The 17,025-nt window shown below is 43.5% G+C and overlaps 2 protein-coding genes across 2 annotated transcripts; one reads left to right on the top strand and one right to left on the bottom strand.

Annotated features, from left to right (window-relative positions):
• Nucleotides 1-24: 24 nt before the first annotated feature.
• On the top strand, nucleotides 25-4,384 carry zpax4 (zona pellucida protein AX 4). Its single transcript, XM_029526940.1, has 16 exons — nucleotides 25-85; nucleotides 1,098-1,225; nucleotides 1,338-1,478; nucleotides 1,550-1,621; nucleotides 1,697-1,867; nucleotides 1,938-2,034; nucleotides 2,120-2,334; nucleotides 2,407-2,560; nucleotides 2,632-2,840; nucleotides 2,935-3,052; nucleotides 3,135-3,340; nucleotides 3,429-3,546; nucleotides 3,621-3,793; nucleotides 3,876-3,970; nucleotides 4,053-4,171; nucleotides 4,239-4,384. Exons 1-16 carry the CDS (start codon nucleotides 25-27, stop codon nucleotides 4,382-4,384), a joined length of 2,223 nt encoding a protein of 740 aa, XP_029382800.1.
• Nucleotides 4,385-6,022: 1,638 nt separating this feature from the next.
• Nucleotides 6,023-15,592, bottom strand: LOC115059278 (uncharacterized). The gene is made up of 31 exons (XM_029526939.1): nucleotides 15,575-15,592; nucleotides 14,715-14,834; nucleotides 14,495-14,638; nucleotides 14,007-14,057; nucleotides 13,743-13,916; nucleotides 13,553-13,649; nucleotides 13,256-13,473; nucleotides 12,876-13,029; nucleotides 12,555-12,781; nucleotides 12,359-12,476; nucleotides 11,845-12,068; nucleotides 11,566-11,631; nucleotides 11,257-11,379; nucleotides 11,078-11,175; nucleotides 10,872-11,002; nucleotides 9,549-9,638; nucleotides 9,322-9,446; nucleotides 9,091-9,228; nucleotides 8,953-9,024; nucleotides 8,702-8,872; nucleotides 8,475-8,571; nucleotides 8,167-8,381; nucleotides 7,941-8,094; nucleotides 7,664-7,872; nucleotides 7,452-7,569; nucleotides 7,165-7,370; nucleotides 6,951-7,068; nucleotides 6,704-6,876; nucleotides 6,527-6,621; nucleotides 6,295-6,445; nucleotides 6,023-6,052 (listed from the first exon to the last, which is right to left on the bottom strand). Exons 1-31 carry the CDS (start codon nucleotides 15,590-15,592, stop codon nucleotides 6,023-6,025), a joined length of 4,125 nt encoding a protein of 1,374 aa, XP_029382799.1.
• Between the last annotated feature and the right edge of the window lie 1,433 nt (nucleotides 15,593-17,025).

The following is a 17,025-nucleotide window of genomic DNA, read 5'->3' as shown; positions in this document are numbered from 1 at the left end:
AAGAACATGTATTCACCATCGGGAATGTGTTCAGACTCTCCCGATAAGCACACTGACAGCAGCAGGGCCACACTGGAAGACAAAAGTAAAATCATTTGAAAGCAGATATGTTTAGTAGCCTGTTAATTTACCAGATGAACACCTCACCTAAGGGGAATCCCCAAAGCCATAAGCACTGATGTGTTGGCAGTGTCTAAAGCTAACTTAGCTGCTAGCAAACTACACCTGCGAACCAAAAAAAAAAAAAAAGAAGCATGAACCAAGCACTTGGGATATTGTGGCCACACTAATGCCATGTGCTGTGGGCTCCGGCAGCTTTTATAACATTTCTTCCTGAGCCATGAGGTTGGTGAAGGAGGGGGTGTCAAACCAAACCTCAGCAGGTGCAGCTAATTGAAAGCTTTGATTGCTAAAAAGCAACACATGTGGCTGAAGCGCCCGAAGGCCTCTGATCTGGCAGGGAATAAACTGCCTTATAAAAACTGGCGGAGGAACCCACACCACAGGGTATCAGTGTGAGCAGGATAGATTAAGCACAGAGGTGCGTCAGTGTGTCAGTCAGCAGGTGTCGTTTGCTAGAAGCCAGGCTAGCTTTAGACACTGCCAGCATATCAGTGACTATGGCTCATGTGTGTTGCCTTGGGTAAGGTGTTTTATGGCTCATTTAGTTTCAGCCTGTTGCTGGAGATTCTGGCTGATCCTTGGTCTTGTCTTGCAGTTTAGCCTTGCTCCTGTTTGTGTGGCCCACTGGAAACTGTGATCCTATTCCTGATGGTGAGAAACAAAAGTGGGCTGAAACAACAGTCTGCAGCTGCAAACAGGTTCATGACTAACTGGCTTGTTCATGCAGGAGTTCTTCATATGGAGTGTCGTGAGCGTTACTTCATGATAGCTGTTGATCTCTCATTCATTGGGAATGAGTCTCACTTCATGGCTGTGGGTGAGTGCTGCATCCTGTAATGGCTGCCTACAGTAGGAGTGGTGAGGAAAGTGCTGCACAAACAGAGCGCTCAGTTATAGTCAGCTGGGTCCTAAAGCTAGCTCCAACTGTGTAGGCTTGTAAATTTTGGCCACGATAACTGGTGTTTGTCTCCCAGATGGAACAGGTGTGTACCCCATCACTGAGCAGTATGCTGCTGAGTGTGGCTACACCGTCAGTGTTCTCCCTCTACGGGGCCAAATGGAGCTCAGAGCCTCTTACTTCAGCTGCCACACTGATAATAAAGTGCGTACTTTTTTTTTTTTTTTTTTTTTTTGTGTAACTTTATCCAGCAACTGGATTACTGAAGAGGTGACTCTCACTGCAGTTTAAACTGTAGCATTCTCTATTATTTCAGGATGATGACTTGTTCACATTCAAGTTTCAACTCATCGCAAACAATGGCGGGAATGAGGTTATCTATACCTTCAATGAGACCTGTACTCCCGCTCTACCGTGGTCTTACAGAGAGGTTACCTGTGAGGAGAATTATATGGAAGTAAGCTTGATTAGGGTTTTATAAATAAGTGATTACTTTAGTGCTGCTTGCTAACCCTGTTTTCTCTCTAGGTGTCTGTAAGCAGTGATGTTTCTTGCCCAAGTGGGATGGAGAGTGATGACTGGGATGCTGCTGTGGAAACTGTATGTTGGCTGGCTCTTGGGAGTGGGGTGGCTTAACCACTTGCATGTTTATGATGCATGTCTTTTTCTCTCTAGTCATACAAAGCAGCCACCTCAGACTGGCAGGTGATGTTCCAGAGGATGGAGCAAGCGTTGGTGCCCATGAACCTCTCTGAGGCTCAAAGGCAGGGCTACATATTTGACCTGACGACTGGAAGGCTTGTATTTCGTACTCCCTATGGACAGCCTGACTCCTTCACTACTGAGGTAACTGGCTGACTAGTATGTCTAGTTGAGCTCTCAATCCAGAGCATGTTTAATTGGAGTCTCTCTCCAGGTGAATGGTGTTCCAGTAGAGGTTGTCCATGCAACTCTGTTCTCCAGACAAAGCTGGGTTGTCCTCATGGTCGACTTGGTGACTGCTTGCTCAATCCGTTAGTATCTCAATTGCTTAATGCTATGACTGCCTTTTTTAAAAAAAAAAAAAACCCGAATAATCTTGTGGTGTAAAATCCACAGATGATGGTTCATATGATGATGGATACATAATGTGGGAGACTCCTGAAGTGCCCTTCCTGCTGGTGTCTGGATTACAAGACGTGCAGGTCAACATTGGTGTGAATGGTGAACTTCTGGAGCAGCCAGTGGCAGAGGAGAGAGGCTACACTGTGGAGAGGCACAACACCACAGTCCAGATCAGCATCCCTTACAATGCTGAAGGAGGATACAGGAAGGTTGGCTGACAAGACCCATAAGTCACTGGTCAGGTTTAGACAGGATGGCTTAACTTTTTCTCCCCTCCCCAGAGCTATGTGCTTGACGGTGAGCTGCTTGAGTCCTATGTCTTTCATCTCTACTTGGAGCAAATCTTGGCGGGTGAGGATCATATTGACACCAGGCTTCGTCTCCAGAGGACACTGTCCACTCCTCCACTCCTGCGCCCTGTTTTCACTGAAGACAGTAAGTCCAGTAAGACCCAGTTGCTGCCTTTTTTGTCTCAAACATCATAATGTAATGGCTCTTTATTTCAGGAACAGCTCAGGAGGAACTTGTGTTCACTGTCTATCTGGGAGACGTCCCTGCAGATGTTGAACTAGCTGCTGTTGAGTTGAATGGACACAAATTTCCAGTGCCATTTCCCAATGCTAGCAGCTTCACAATCACTAAAGCTGATCATCCCAACAACACCCATAGCTACACTCTGACGGTGCCCTTTAACAGCCCAGTTGTTGTCCAGCAGGTACTGTAAAGGTGTTGTAGCAGATGCCTTTAAATGTTCACCTGGTTTATCGCTCATCTTGGCTCAGTCAGAATCCCCCTCTTCTGTCTCCTAGTTCTCCAGTGAAGATGCTGTTATGCAGCACAGGCTGGACATTAACTACACACTGACAGTTCTGCCTGAAAATGAGCTGCACTACCACCCAACATCAGTCATGGCAGTAACAGATGTCTGTAAGTCAACAAGCCAGTATTTAGACTGGGTCAAGCCAGCTCTGCCTGGAGCAGCTATCATTAATTATACCATCTCTAACAGCTCCTCCAGTCTTTGCTGCTGTCTGCTCTGAGTCTGGCATCAGCTTCAAACTGGACCACCGGCCTTTTGACTACCTGTGGTACATCACTATCGGCTCTGACCTGCTGACACCAGAGCTGGCTGCCCAGCACGGCTACATCATGAGCAACGACAGCCAGAGTCTGCTGCTTGACGTGCCGCTCTACACTAATGGATACAAATACAAGGCAGGATGAAGAAAATCACTAAGTGAACTTAAGCTGTAGATGTGTCATGTCTGAATATGTGAATGAGAGCATGTGGGGTTTTTTGCAGGACATTACTCTGAAGGGCTTCCTTGGTACTTTTGAGATCCTTGTGAGGGATCATGAGACATCAGAGGTCCGGAGCTCAACTGTCAAGACCTGTCCGTTCACCAGCACTGAACTGATCAGTAAGAACATCCTTTTCTTTATTGTATGGATGATTGTTTCGAACATGTAGCTGACAAGTGACTTGTCCCTGCAGTGTGTTCAACTGATGGGAAGATGACTGTGGTGGCTGACTTGTCTCTGGCTGCCAAAAGTGGCTTGATCCCAGCTAGAGCCAACCTCGTAGACAAATACTGTGGCCCCAAAGAAGCAGATGACACCAGGGCTCTCTTCTCGTTCCCCTTCAACAGCTGTGGCTCCCTAGTCAAGGTAATGCTGCTCAACATACACACACATCCTTAGATTCACCTGTAACAACCAACTGCCACAAAAACAAATCCTTATTTTCCAGCTTGGCAAGGAGTATGTGACCTACGAAAATGAGATTATCTTCAGCAAGAAGTCACGCTCTTGGAAGAATCCAGGCTACAGCCAAGTGACTGAGCGGTAAAACACTTCAGCCTGCAAGTGTTTAGGTTACTTACCCTTTAACATTGTGATGGCTCAAGGTGTTTGTAATGTCTCACAGGGTCGTCATACAGTGCACATATCCTCTGGCTGGCCTCCACCGTCTGTTCTCAGCATACATGTTTGAGTCTGACACAGTTGGTGTGGGCCGGATCATCCATTCAGCAAACTCATCTCAAGGTATGAGTCTCACTGATCAGTCTCAACACTTGGTGAGTTGCTTGCTGATTTACTGTCTGTCCTTTAGATGTGCTGGGTCCCACTGTTGAGCCCCTCAAAGTACTTCAGACTCCAGTGCCAACCACCAGACTTGCTGTCAGACCTGGTTACCGTCCTCCAGTTCAGCTTATCAAAGTATCAAGCTATCTGAAGGATCTCTCCAAGAAGGGTTAGTATCTGTAAATCAAAGGTGGTGAAATTTCAAGATGTCCTTACATCCTTTTTCTCTTCACAGGAGCAAGAGCATCTTCACAAATCAAAATGAATCCTGCCATGCTTTGAGGGAATGTGACCTTGGTTTCATTTTAATGTCAAATCTCATTAAACTGTGTTTTTACCCAAAAAAAAAAACTTGGGCTTTTACTCAAACAATGACAAGTTGACCTCATTCAGGGTTAGTTGGACAGCAATTTGGGAGAAATGCTAAACATGTTATAGCATACCACTTGAGTGCTTTTTATTTTTTCAAATAGATATTCAACTTGACAAGTGTGGTGACATGACATGCTGAACTTGTAGATTGTTCCAGTTGACTCTTCCTGACTATGCATGGGCTTTGTGAGACACTCTCACCAGTAAAGGTGGTGATGACCACATGCTCAAGCTGGTGGGGCTCTAACATTTACCAGTGCAGTCACTAGGTATCTGCTTTGCAGCCACTGAGCCCCTCCTTGTCCTTAACTGTTCTGGAAAATGTAAAGCAACTCAACCCCTAGTACTCAGGTTTGCCATTAAGTGCTTTTGGGCGCACACAGCAAATGAAACTACAAAGTTTCAGTGCTGAGTGACCCCATGGAGTCAGAAGCTACTCAGTGATGCTTTGCTCTGAATAATCAAGGACTGAGGGGCCTCCTGTGCAGTCTGAGTCATGGAAGATTAACCTTGTATTTGTGAAGGTAATGACATGAAACAGCTGTTACCATTGACTACTGGGTCAGTTACATCTGGGGTTAGGTATATTGCAAGTTTAAATGTCATGGGGATTTAGGAGTTGTAACTTGAATTGTTGGCTGCAGAGATTAAGTTTAATAGAGCCCAGAACCAACAATGACTAGTTTTGATACATGTGAAATAAAGGAAGCAGAAGAGGGACCTGGTGTGTGCTGGCTCAGTGGTCTCAAGTGCACCTTGACTTTGTCATATAGCAAACTTCCAACATTAGACCTTTCCTGTTTATAGAAATATCCTTACATAGCTCATCCAGAGTCAGTTGCTGATATTAAGTCAGTTTCACACAACCAGATGCATCTTTTATAAGTCTGCCTGTCACCATTAAGGGCATAATTACAGCTACTCTGGCCCTGGACTGCAGTACAAATGGTTTAGGTACCTGCTCTAAATTTGGGGGGGGGTGCAACTTTAAAGGGGTGGTCTCCACATTATGAGTCCTACATTTGTTACATAGAAAACAGTATTTAAGTACACATAAGCTGATTTAAAATAATTCAAATTGAAAGGCAGTTAAATGTAACCTATTACACAGGTTGCAATTTTATGGTTGAGACATGAATGCTTGCCTCAACTAAGCATCACCTCAGCCATTAAGACATTTAGTGTCCACATAAGGGAGAGCTTGGAGTAGTAACATTAAGTTGCTGCATCCCTTGGTACAGTCTGAACTGTTCATCTAATGTTTTAAGAGAAAGTGATATTAAACTGCTGAAGTTGATTAAAGGAGCAGAGTCAAGTCATGTTCCAGAAGTTAAGATCACCATCCACAAGATCCAAAGAAGACTTAGTATTTGAAGAAACCAGTTTAATAAGATTGTTTTAAAATAAACAAGGGTCAAATCCATCAAGATAAGATAGCATTCATTTTGACTTGTGAAGAACCTCGAGCACCTGTGAAGAGAAAAAGGATGTAAGGACATCTTGAAATTTCACCACCTTTGATTTACGGATACTAACCCTTCTTGGAGAGATCCTTCAGATAGCTTGATACTTTGATAAGCTGAACTGGAGGACGGTAACCAGGTCTGACAGCAAGTCTGGTGGTTGGCACTGGAGTCTGAAGTACTTTAAGGGGCTCAACAGTGGGACCCAGCACATCTAAAGGACAGACAGTAAATCAGCAAGCAACTCACCAAGTGCTGAGACTGATCAGTGAGACTCATACCTTGAGACGAGTGTGCTGAATGGATGAGCCGGCCCACACCAACTGTGTCAGACTCAAACATGTATGCTGAGAACAGACGGTAGAGGCCAGCCAGAGGATATGTGCACTGTATGACGACCCTGTGAGACATTACAAACACCTTGAGCCTCACAATGTTAAAGGGTAAGTAACCTAAACACTTGCAGGCTGAAGTGTTTTACCGCTCAGTGACTTGGCTGTAGCCTGGATTCTTCCAAGAGCGTGACTTCTTGCTGAAGAAAATCTCATTTTCGTAGGTCACATACTCCTTGCCAAGCTGGAAAATAAGGATTTGTTTTTGTGGCAGTTGGTTGTTACAGGTGAATCTAAGGATGTGTGTGTATGTTGAGCAGCATTACCTTGACTAGGGAGCCACAGCTGTTGAGGGGGAACGAGAAGAGAGCCCTGGTGTCATCTGCTTCTTTGGGGCCACAGTATTTGTCTACAAGGTTGGCTCTAGCTGGGATCAAGCCACTTTTGGCAGCCAGAGACAAGTCAGCCACCACAGTCATCTTCCCATCAGTTGAACACACTGCAGGGACAAGTCACTTGTCAGCTACATGTTCGAAACAATCATCCATACAATAAAGAAAAGGATGTTCTTACTGATCAGTTCAGTGCTGGTGAACGGACAGGTCTTGACAGTTGAGCTCCGGACCTCTGATGTCTCATGATCCCTCACAAGGATCTCAAAAGTACCAAGGAAGCCCTTCAGAGTAATGTCCTGCAAAAAAAAAAAAAAAAAAAAAAACCCACATGCTCTCATTCAGACATGAGGCATCTACAGCTTAAGTTCACTTAGTGATTTTCTTCATCCTGCCTTGTATTTGTATCCATTAGTGTAGAGCGGCACATCGAGCAGCAGACTCTGGCTGTCGTTGCTCATGATGTAGCCGTGCTGGGCAGCCAGCTCTGGCGTCAGCAGGTCAGAGCCGATAGTGATGTACCACAGGTAGTCAAAAGGCCGGTGGTCCAGTTTAAAGCTGATGCCAGACTCAGAGCAGACAGCAGCAAAGACTGGAGGAGCTGTTAGAGACGGTATAATTAATGATAGCTGCTCCAGGCAAGCTGACTTGACCCAGTCTAAATACTGGCTTGTTGACTTACAGACATCTGTTACTGCCATGACTGATGTTGGGTGGTAGTGCAGCTCATTTTCAGGCAGAACTGTCAGTGTGTAGTTAATGTCCAGCCTGTGCTGCATAACAGCATCTTCACTGGAGAACTAGGAGACAGAAAAGGGGGATTCTGACTGAGCCAAGATGAGCGATAAACCAGGTGAACATTTAAAGGCATCTGCTACAACACCTTTACAGTACCTGCTGGACAACAACTGGGCTGTTAAAGGGCACCGTCAGAGTGTAGCTATGGGTGTTGTTGGGATGATCAGCTTTAGTGATTGTGAAGCTGCTAGCATTGGGAAATGGCACTGGAAATTTGTGTCCATTCAACTCAACAGCAGCTAGTTCAACATCTGCAGGGACGTCTCCCAGATAGACAGTGAACACAAGTTCCTCCTGAGCTGTTCCTGAAATAAAGAGCCATTACATGATGTTTGAGACAAAAAAGGCGGCAACTGGGTCTTACTGGACTTACTGTCTTCAGTGAAAACAGGGCGCAGGAGTGGAGGAGTGGACAGTGTCCTCTGGAGACGAAGCCTGGTGTCAATATGATCCTCACCCGCCAAGATTTGCTCCAAGTAGAGATGAAAGACATAGGACTCAAGCAGCTCACCGTCAAGCACATAGCTCTGGGGAGGGGAGAAAAAGTTAAGCCATCCTGTCTAAACCTGAACAGTGACTTATGGGTCTTGTCAGCCAACCTTCCTGTATCCTCCTTCAGCATTGTAAGGGATGCTGATCTGGACTGTGGTGTTGTGCCTCTCCACAGTGTAGCCTCTCTCCTCTGCCACTGGCTGCTCCAGAAGTTCACCATTCACACCAATGTTGACCTGCACGTCTTGTAATCCAGACACCAGCAGGAAGGGCACTTCAGGAGTCTCCCACATTATGTATCCATCATCATATGAAGCTTCATCTGTTGATTTTATGCCAAGTTACTCATTTGTCAAGGTCTTTTTAAAAAAAAAAAAAAAAAAAAAGTTATAGCATTAAAACAATTGATACTAACGCATGGAGCAAGCAGTCACCAAGTCGACCATGAGGACAACCCAGCTTTGTCTGGAGAACAGAGTTGCATGGACAACCTCTACTGGAACACCATTCACCTGGAGAGAGACTCCAATTAAACATGCTCTGCAAAAATGTTTTATTTAAAAAAAAAATAAAAACCAACATCTTTCTGCTGCCTAAAGCCACTCAGCCCTTACAGTTCTTGCAGATGCTGCCATGGTTTACCTCAGTGCTGAGTGAGTCAGGTTGTCCATATGGAGTACGAAAGACCAGCCTCCCATCTGTCACATCAAACACGTAGCCATGTTCACGAGCCTCAGAGAGGCTCACGGGCATCAATTGCACCTCGTCTCTCTGGAACACCACCTGCCAGTCTGAAGTGGCAGAGGAGTAGGCCTGAAAGAAAGTCGAATACTGCATTTTAACTTGTGCATTCTGTTAATGCAGCCACAGTAACAAGAATCAGTCACACTTACAGGCTTTAGAGCACTACCCCAGTCATCTTTCATTGTCTGCGATGGACAAGTGACTTCACTCTTCAGAGACACCTGAACAAGCCACAATTAGCAAGAACCTAAAACTGAACCATCATTACGAGATGTGACAAATCTTACCTCCATGTAGTTCTCCTCACAGGTAACCTCTCTGGGAGACCAGGGGAGAGCAGGAGAACAGGTCTTGTTCAAGGCATAGACAACCATGTCTTCATGGTTCACAATCAGGTTGAAGTTGAATGTAAACACGTCCGCATCCTGAGAGACCCAGAACGAGGCACAATTTAGAAAAAAATTAAAAATGCATCAAGTTCAAACTTAAGAAAACCTCTTTATGCCATTTGTACATACTTTGTCAGTGTGGCAGCTGAAGTAAGAGGCTCTGAGCTCCATTTGGCCCCGTAGAGGGAGAATACTGACGGTGTAGCCACACTCAGCAGCATACTGCTCAGTGATGGGGTACACACCTGTTTCATCTGAAAGACGATCATATTGACTGAGGCAAAACAGAGCAACTACATTGATTTGACACTTCAATTCATGCTTGGCAGTTTACAATGAAGCTCAGCAGGACTCACCAACAGCCTCAAAGTGAGGTTCCTCTCCCGCAAAGGAGAGATCAACAGCCATCATGAAGAAACGATCCCGACACTCCATATGAAGAACTCCTGTATGAACGAACAACAAGTCAGAATGGACCAAATATATCTGCAAGCCTGGAAGTTAAGATTTACTTTTTACCATGGGGAATGTCTTCACAGGTCACAGTTGCCAACACAGACAGCAGCAAGGCCACACTGAAAGACAAAAAAAAAAAAAAACACATAATTCAAGCAAAACGGCTGCATCAGGAGCAACAAACCACTGATGGAGCTTACCTGAAGCAAAACCCTAAAGCCATATTCACCAATGTGTTGGCAGTGTCTAAAGCTAGCCTAGCTGCTAGCAAACTACACCTGCAACCCAACACAAGCTATGAGCCACGACTTTGACCTATTGTCACACCAGCACCATGTGCTTTGGGGCCGCCCTGCCAGCTCTTATATTCCTGCCGAAGAAGCCAATACAGCCACATGTGCTGCTCATCAGCAATCAGAGCAAAGTGACGAGGAGCATGTATACCACTAAACCAGTGAAGATGACCCAGAATGCTCACTATGCAGGACCGGGACCGGGAATTAGACATTATTAATGCTACCAGTGATTTCTCCCGTGGTGTTTGATGAGTCGTGTGATTATGTTTATATTCATACAAAGTATTATGCATACATACATAATTTAATGATATCTGTAATAATATAAGCTATTTTCTTATGTCTTGGTATGTGATACGACTTCATTTGTCTACATCTTGCTTAAAATAAAACAAAAAGGACTGTACGTCTAAGTATTTTATCATAACAGTCTTAAATGAATGGAACACGAGAAAAGCTTTTTTTTCCCCCATTTCTTAAACATCATTGAAATAAAACTGATAAATAAAAATTATAGTGATATACTGAAGACATAAAATAATTTAAAACAAATAATGACAATAAAATTGTGTTCATTTGTTTAATTTACAGGTCCAATATGGCCAAATATGCAGGGCATGAGTCACAGCAGGTTGGAAATGTGTTCTTGTGATTCACACTGAAACTCCAGAAAAGAAGAGACAACAGATTAAAAACATTTTTTTCCTTCCTTAGATAAGTAAATATGCAATTATTCCTGATGTAACTTATTACCAATATTAGAAAAATCCATCCACCTTAGTTTGAAGAATGGACACAATTTTATAATGTTACTATAAGGATATTCTTGTGTTTCAAGAACCATCCATTTTGTTTAACCTGGGCATGACATATTTTTTATTTTCGCAGAAAACTATCACAACTTAGACGCAGTTTCAGCACACATACCTGTGTTTGCATCATCTCTGCGTGTGCGTTGAACTGGCATCGTGGGTGAAAGGTCAAGAGATGAGTACACAGGATGCTGGATACTAAGAATACTCGTGCCATTTGAAGGATAGCGACACCGGATTGTCAGTCTAAAAGAGACAAGACTTGTGTAGCTGCAGTTTGACTTTATTAAACGCAGTGCGAGTTCAGTGCAGTTCTCTGACCTGTACGGAGAATCCCTGTGTATAACAGGATCGTCCAAGGGCAGAAAATTCTGATTGTAGCTGATCTGGTTTTCATAAACAAGGAAATTTCCCTCAGCCTAAAGAAGTATGAGGAAATCAGACGATCAGAGCTGAATGTTTACTTTGTGTGTGGATTCTGGATAATCAAAGTTCCTCACAGTAACAACTGTCCCACAGGAGTCGACACTGAAGCTGAACAGAGCTCTGGCACTGTCTGTCTCAGTGGGAACACAGCTGGGGTCCAGCAGAGCAGTTTGGTTGGGGTGGGTGGGTGGGACAGTGTGTGTGGTGTCGACCACCACCACCATCCTCCCTTCTGGCGAACACACTGTCGCAGAAACACAAGGTCGTGAAGCACAACTAAAATATGGCAGTTGAAAATAACTATTACAGAATTTGAAGCTTTCACTGTTACCTAAGAGTTCTCTTGCAGGAAAGGTGCATTTATGGACAAGAGTGTCCTGTACTTTCAGAGACTCTGCTTCCACAACAGACACTTCGACTCCAGCAACAAGACCCTGCAATGTCAGCTCCTTCATAGGAAAAGTATGTATGTGTCAGTAGATACTGATGAGGTGTGATTTTAATTAGAGAGACATCAGGCTTTAGCTGAGTAAATTAACAATTTAAAGGAAAGCTACTAAAAACAGTTTAAATAAAATGATGCTGGTGATTGAGACAAAGACAATTGTGTGGATATTTTTAATTGACAGGTTCAAGAAAAGAAGAAGGGAAGATTGATCCACCTCATACTTCATCCCAGCGCTGTAGAGCGGGATCTCCACTGTTAAGTAATCCTCCTGAGCCTCCACCACAAAGTCAACCATCCCCACCAGGTCCCACTCCAGTTTACGGGCTCCGAGGAAGAGCTCCCACTGCAGCTCGCCCTGGTCCCCATTGGCCCCGTGGTACAGCAGCACCAGCACACTGCTCTCTGTGCACTTGCCCTCCAGCCTGGGGGAACGTGGAGCTGCAGCAGCATAGATGAAAACTCAAACAGATGAGTCAGTGGAAGTCTGATGTTTTCACTGTGCAGTGGAAACAAGTCAGCATTTCTTTATATTTATTTTCCACCATGTTTCAATGTTGATTAATTTGTTCTTCAATTACAACCACCATAACTAATTCTGTATCCAATGAGCTATTTATTAGAAATAGTCTATGTTAAAGATATATTTTATTGATCAATGAATTAGCCGCTGTTCATATCACAACAAAGTGAAATGAAAACAAACTGGAAAAACTGAACCAGTAACTCACCTGTGTACTCAGCACTATGCTCTATGGTGACTCGATGATAAAACTCCTCTTCGTTGGGTGAGATGTTCAGAGTAAAGGTGAAAGTGAGGCTGTACGTCACATAGCCAGCACCTATATACTGCAATTAGACAGCAGGTAGTCTCATATTTCTGCTCTTCTACACATGACGAGGCTGCTTAATAATTCCAATGCTCACCTTGGGGATTATTTTCGGGTGCGACAACAAAAAACTGAGCTGGTAGGAGAAGCTCCCATTAATGTGGGAGAGCCTGGACACCGCAAGATCTGTGTCAGTCTGCGTTTGGCGTCCTGGGGTCCAGGTTAAGAGGTCACCACCACCGTCTATTGTCACCTTCTTGAGGTGGACATCAGATGCAAAGGGGCCCAAAGTGACAGAAATTACTTCACCGGATGGGACCGTGTCTGTGGAGGGACATGGAAACATGGATGCTCCTTTTCAATGATTTTTGATTCTACGAAGTGAGGGATTGACATAAATCATTTTAATAAACCTCACTCTTGGTCAGGATAAGAGTTTGACGGATGGCAGGAGTCTTCAGCATCCGGAGGGAGCGATACTGTGTGAGAGGCCAGCGGTCATCACCCCACTGACTCATGAAGAACAGATCCACCGACATGGACTGGACGTACTGTCCCCTGACCACACCACTCTGGAGGAATAAAAATCAAACAGTCATATCGAAAATAAAAACGGATCCACGGCAGTTACAAATGCTCTTTGTTTTAATTATTTATTGCATTGTATTGTTTCTCAGATTTTTATTGCGAAGCACTTTGTGACATCTGATCTAGAAAACTGCTGTAAAATTTTACTTTAAATGAAGTTCAATTACATATCCACACTGCAGAATTAAGAAGAAGGGCTTAGTTATAAACCTTTATGTGTCCGCCGGGGGCTCCTGTAGGAATCCTGACCTCCACTTGCCCCTCCTGCAGTCTGATCTTGTAACGTCTCTTTTTAATCTCAGAATCAGCCAGAGCTTTACCGTTAACGCCGACCCACATGCCTCTGTCCCTGAACTTCCCATGAATTAGAGGGGAGAGAACAAACGGGACTGTCCACAGCAGGTCAGGCCCATCTGTTGTAGCCTTATCTGGGGGTAAGGGAGAGAAATTTCAGACATTTCACTCAGGTGCTTCTTAAATGGCTTAGTACCTTTAAACTGCACTAACTCTGGGCACAGGCAACAGTGGTGTCAACAGCTAGTAGGACGCTCTGGAGTCGGTACAGGACAGTTGCACTGACGACCTCCAAATCCATTCCACTTACCTGAGAAAAACAGAAACACTCACACACAGCACATTTTTATACAATTGAAACATGCAAGTCTAATCCTGAGTAAACAATGTTGCCTGTGCTTACCTTCATGAAGTATGAGAAAGGGGAGGAGTAGGGACAGCGGAGAATGAGACGCGAGTCACTCAGTGAGATGTGGAAGTGCAGAGCAGCAGCCTCTGCGAGGGACAACACCACCACATTTTCTCCCGTTTGATTGCCTCTCTGAAACATCACAGCCATGTCTGCACGACGGGATTCCTGCTAAATGACAAAAGGCATCGAATCAACCTATTTGACAAATATCTGTAAAGCCACGCAGCTGAACACTGGATAGAAACATCCCAATACCTTCTTGTCATTTTTGGATTTCACTGTTAGGAAAGGCAGCTGGATGGAGACCTAAAGAGGAAAGAAAATATACACATTGACAATCTCACACATTCCTGCAAATCCTCTTCTTGAGAACACAATGCTTCATTCATTATTACAAAATATATATTATTATTTTTACTTCTCAAGTTATTGTTCAGGAAATGTATTCTTTTACTTTATATTATGGGAAGAATTGGCATACCTCATAACTAGGCAGTAAGTTACACCAATGTCTTCCTGTTGTAATATCCACATATATTAATGGATAATCCAATCGACTTTGACATATACCATTTTTCAAAACAAGCGTTTTTTGTGGAACAAATAAAATCCAGGAAAGTCAAAAATAGCACTGAGTCAAATACCAAATTTAGGGCAATAAATCTCAAAGTTAGAAAGAGGAAAAGCTCATGTAAAAAGAGTCAGAGAATACACGTGATGAAGCATGCAGGTCAGTGATGCACCTCCATGTAGTTTTCCTCACACACAATCTCCCTGGTGCTCCATCGGCCCTGGAAAGAGCAGAAGAGCTGGAAAGGATACAGTCCCACCTTCCCATCTGCCTGCAGGTTCACTAACCACACACGCAGGTGATAGTCTGTGCCCATCTGCAGAGAACATGCGCAAAGTGAGCAGGGCACAAGTCCGCAGCATCTCAGAGCACAATGTGTCGGCCGGTCATACCTGAGTGTGGACATGACAGGCCAGAAAGGAGGCACGAAGCACCAGGTCTCCGACAGCACTGATCAGCACGGTGTAGCCACAGAGTACAGTCTCCTGGTCCGACAGGATGTGGTATCCATGCTGGTCTAGTCAAACAGAAAGCTACCATTAGAAAGAAAGGCATCGCCGGCATCAACGACAAAGAGGACTAAAAATTTTCTTTCCAAAATTAGGAAAAATACCTTCAAAGTCAAAACGAATCACTGAGCCCAAGAAGCTGGACTTGACAGAAAGCCAGAAATGACGCTCAAGGCATCTGGTCTGAAAAGCTGCTGAAGTTATCAATAAGAGCAACCAAGAGTGGCATCACAACACATTATGTGAAGGGCTTAGTGAACTGTAATGTGCATGAAACTGAGACTGTCTACACCAGGATTTACTGCTCAAATCAAATTTAATGTCCTGCCAAGATTTACATTACAATCAAAAATACACACACATATATATATATATATATATATATTGTAATGAGTTATCAAAATGAAGTTAAGCAAAATATAACATGAATATCTGCTGGTTTTATCTTACATATTTCCAATCCAAATATGGTGGGAGGGAAAAGTTTTCAGAGTAAACATATAAAGGTGTAGCATATTAACATTTGTCATCATGATAATGATCCAGGAGTGTTCTCCTCTTACCTGTGCAGGTGATACAGGGAGAAAAGGCGAGCAGCAACAACACACTGAAGCAAACACAGATTACAGACTTTCCTTGGGTCCACATGGAAATCACAATAACACTCACTGTCCAACCTACCTGCAAGAAACATGGGAGCGTGTTAAATTCATTCTGAAGGAGAAAACGCCAGTCGTGTTTACCTTCCAAACCGACGCCATTTTGTCTCACCTGTAAACAGAGAAGCCAATCAGCGCGTTTTCTTTGTGCGAGTCGTCTTTTTCTATTCACCGTCATAAACAGCTGCATTTTTATTTGAATGAGTGAAAGTTTGGTGTTGAATTAAAATGCGATCTCACAGTGACATCTACTGCTCAGTCTCAGTCTGGTATAAATTTACCTCTCAGTTTAATTTATTCGGTTAGCGAGAAACAAAAACCTAAAAGTTTATGACTTCAACCTATATATTCATCAAAATGACTCCAATTTGTAATCTAATTTTACGTGTTGTTAAAATGACATTCACTGTGCTAATCCAACTATTATGACTATTTTCAGTCATATATTTTAAATATACATTCTTTCACCTTTTCATTTCAAACTCTTGACACATGCAAACACTTTAGGAGCAAACTAGAATAGCATTTAGTTTTTTGTTTTTTTTTGGGGGGGGGGGATAAATAATCATTCAAACAGTAATGTAAGAAGATTGCCAGTATACATGACATGGCAGAGAAATGTGCATCTCAGTAAGACTGTATTTGCTGGATTATAGAAAGAAGGATCCTCTGAACTGCTGCCTCGTAATCCAAAATTGGAGACTTTTAATTATCCCTGACAAGCTGCTGACATTATTTTATATCATGTAGCAGCAGGTGTGAAATGTGTCATCATCACAGAGTTGGAGCCCTCTCCTCCAACATGGCTGGATGCCTGCAGTCACGACATCCTCATCCTCTTTGGTCCACTATGAAATGTTACTCCAAGTCCTGTGGAGAGGAAACAGGGAAACGCTGCTGCAGAGAAGGTCACTGTCTATTTAAAGGCTTAGTTAAAAATGTGATTGCTTAATGCCACTTTTTGGCACATTGCTTGGTGTGAAAAACACAGTTTTGAAAATGAATGTGGCTGATCGTATTATTTCCATTTATGATTTTATTTTAGATTAAAGTTCAAATTTGTGAGCAGAAACAGAAAATGAAGCGGAAAAATACGATCAAAATTGATGTTGCAGGTATTTTATATGCCACACATACTGCATCGAGGAGTGAGGAGAGATCTGATCAGGCCACTTCAAGTATATGAAGTACAAGCTCCTTCTGCAGAGACGTTTTCCCACAGATTATCATGTGCCCCACAGTTATTTTCTTCTGGACTAGTATAGTACCATTTCAAAGGTCCGAATCTGGCCCATGAACAACAGGATAGTCAGCTACATCCATATCTGGAACAATTCTGGCACCCAAACAGAAAATTTTATGTATTTCAATCTTGTGACCACCAGAATGTTCCCAGATGTGGAAGTACACAGACCAAACACGGGCCGAGCAAGAACCTGGGAATGTTTTGGACCGGAAGTTTAATTTTGCTATTGGACTTCCTGAGAGTAAAATTGACTTCCCCTTAGACTATATCAACCTTTCAAGTTGATCGA

This window comes from Echeneis naucrates, chromosome 18 (genome assembly GCF_900963305.1).
Source record: "Echeneis naucrates chromosome 18, fEcheNa1.1, whole genome shotgun sequence".
Taxonomy (NCBI): domain Eukaryota; kingdom Metazoa; phylum Chordata; class Actinopteri; order Carangiformes; family Echeneidae; genus Echeneis; species Echeneis naucrates.
Note: the sequence above shows the minus strand (reverse complement) of the source record. Positions and strands in the feature narration are given on the sequence as shown.

Excerpts from the sequence above, each read along its gene's own strand:
- zpax4 (XM_029526940.1), top strand. The coding sequence starts at position 25 with ATGTGTTCAGACTCTCCCGATAAGCACACTGACAGCAGCAGGGCCACA. Across the intron at positions 86-1,097 it reads GGCCACACTGGAAGACAAAA|ATGGAACAGGTGTGTACCCC; the intron begins GTAAAATCATTT and ends TTTGTCTCCCAG. Across the intron at positions 2,561-2,631 it reads CCCTGTTTTCACTGAAGACA|GAACAGCTCAGGAGGAACTT; the intron begins GTAAGTCCAGTA and ends TCTTTATTTCAG.
- LOC115059278 (XM_029526939.1), bottom strand. Across the intron at positions 8,873-8,952 it reads GGGGTAGTGCTCTAAAGCCT|GCCTACTCCTCTGCCACTTC; the intron begins GTAAGTGTGACT and ends ACTTTCTTTCAG. Across the intron at positions 6,053-6,294 it reads CTGATCAGTCTCAGCACTTG|GTGCTCGAGGTTCTTCACAA; the intron begins GTGAGTTGCTTG and ends TTCTCTTCACAG.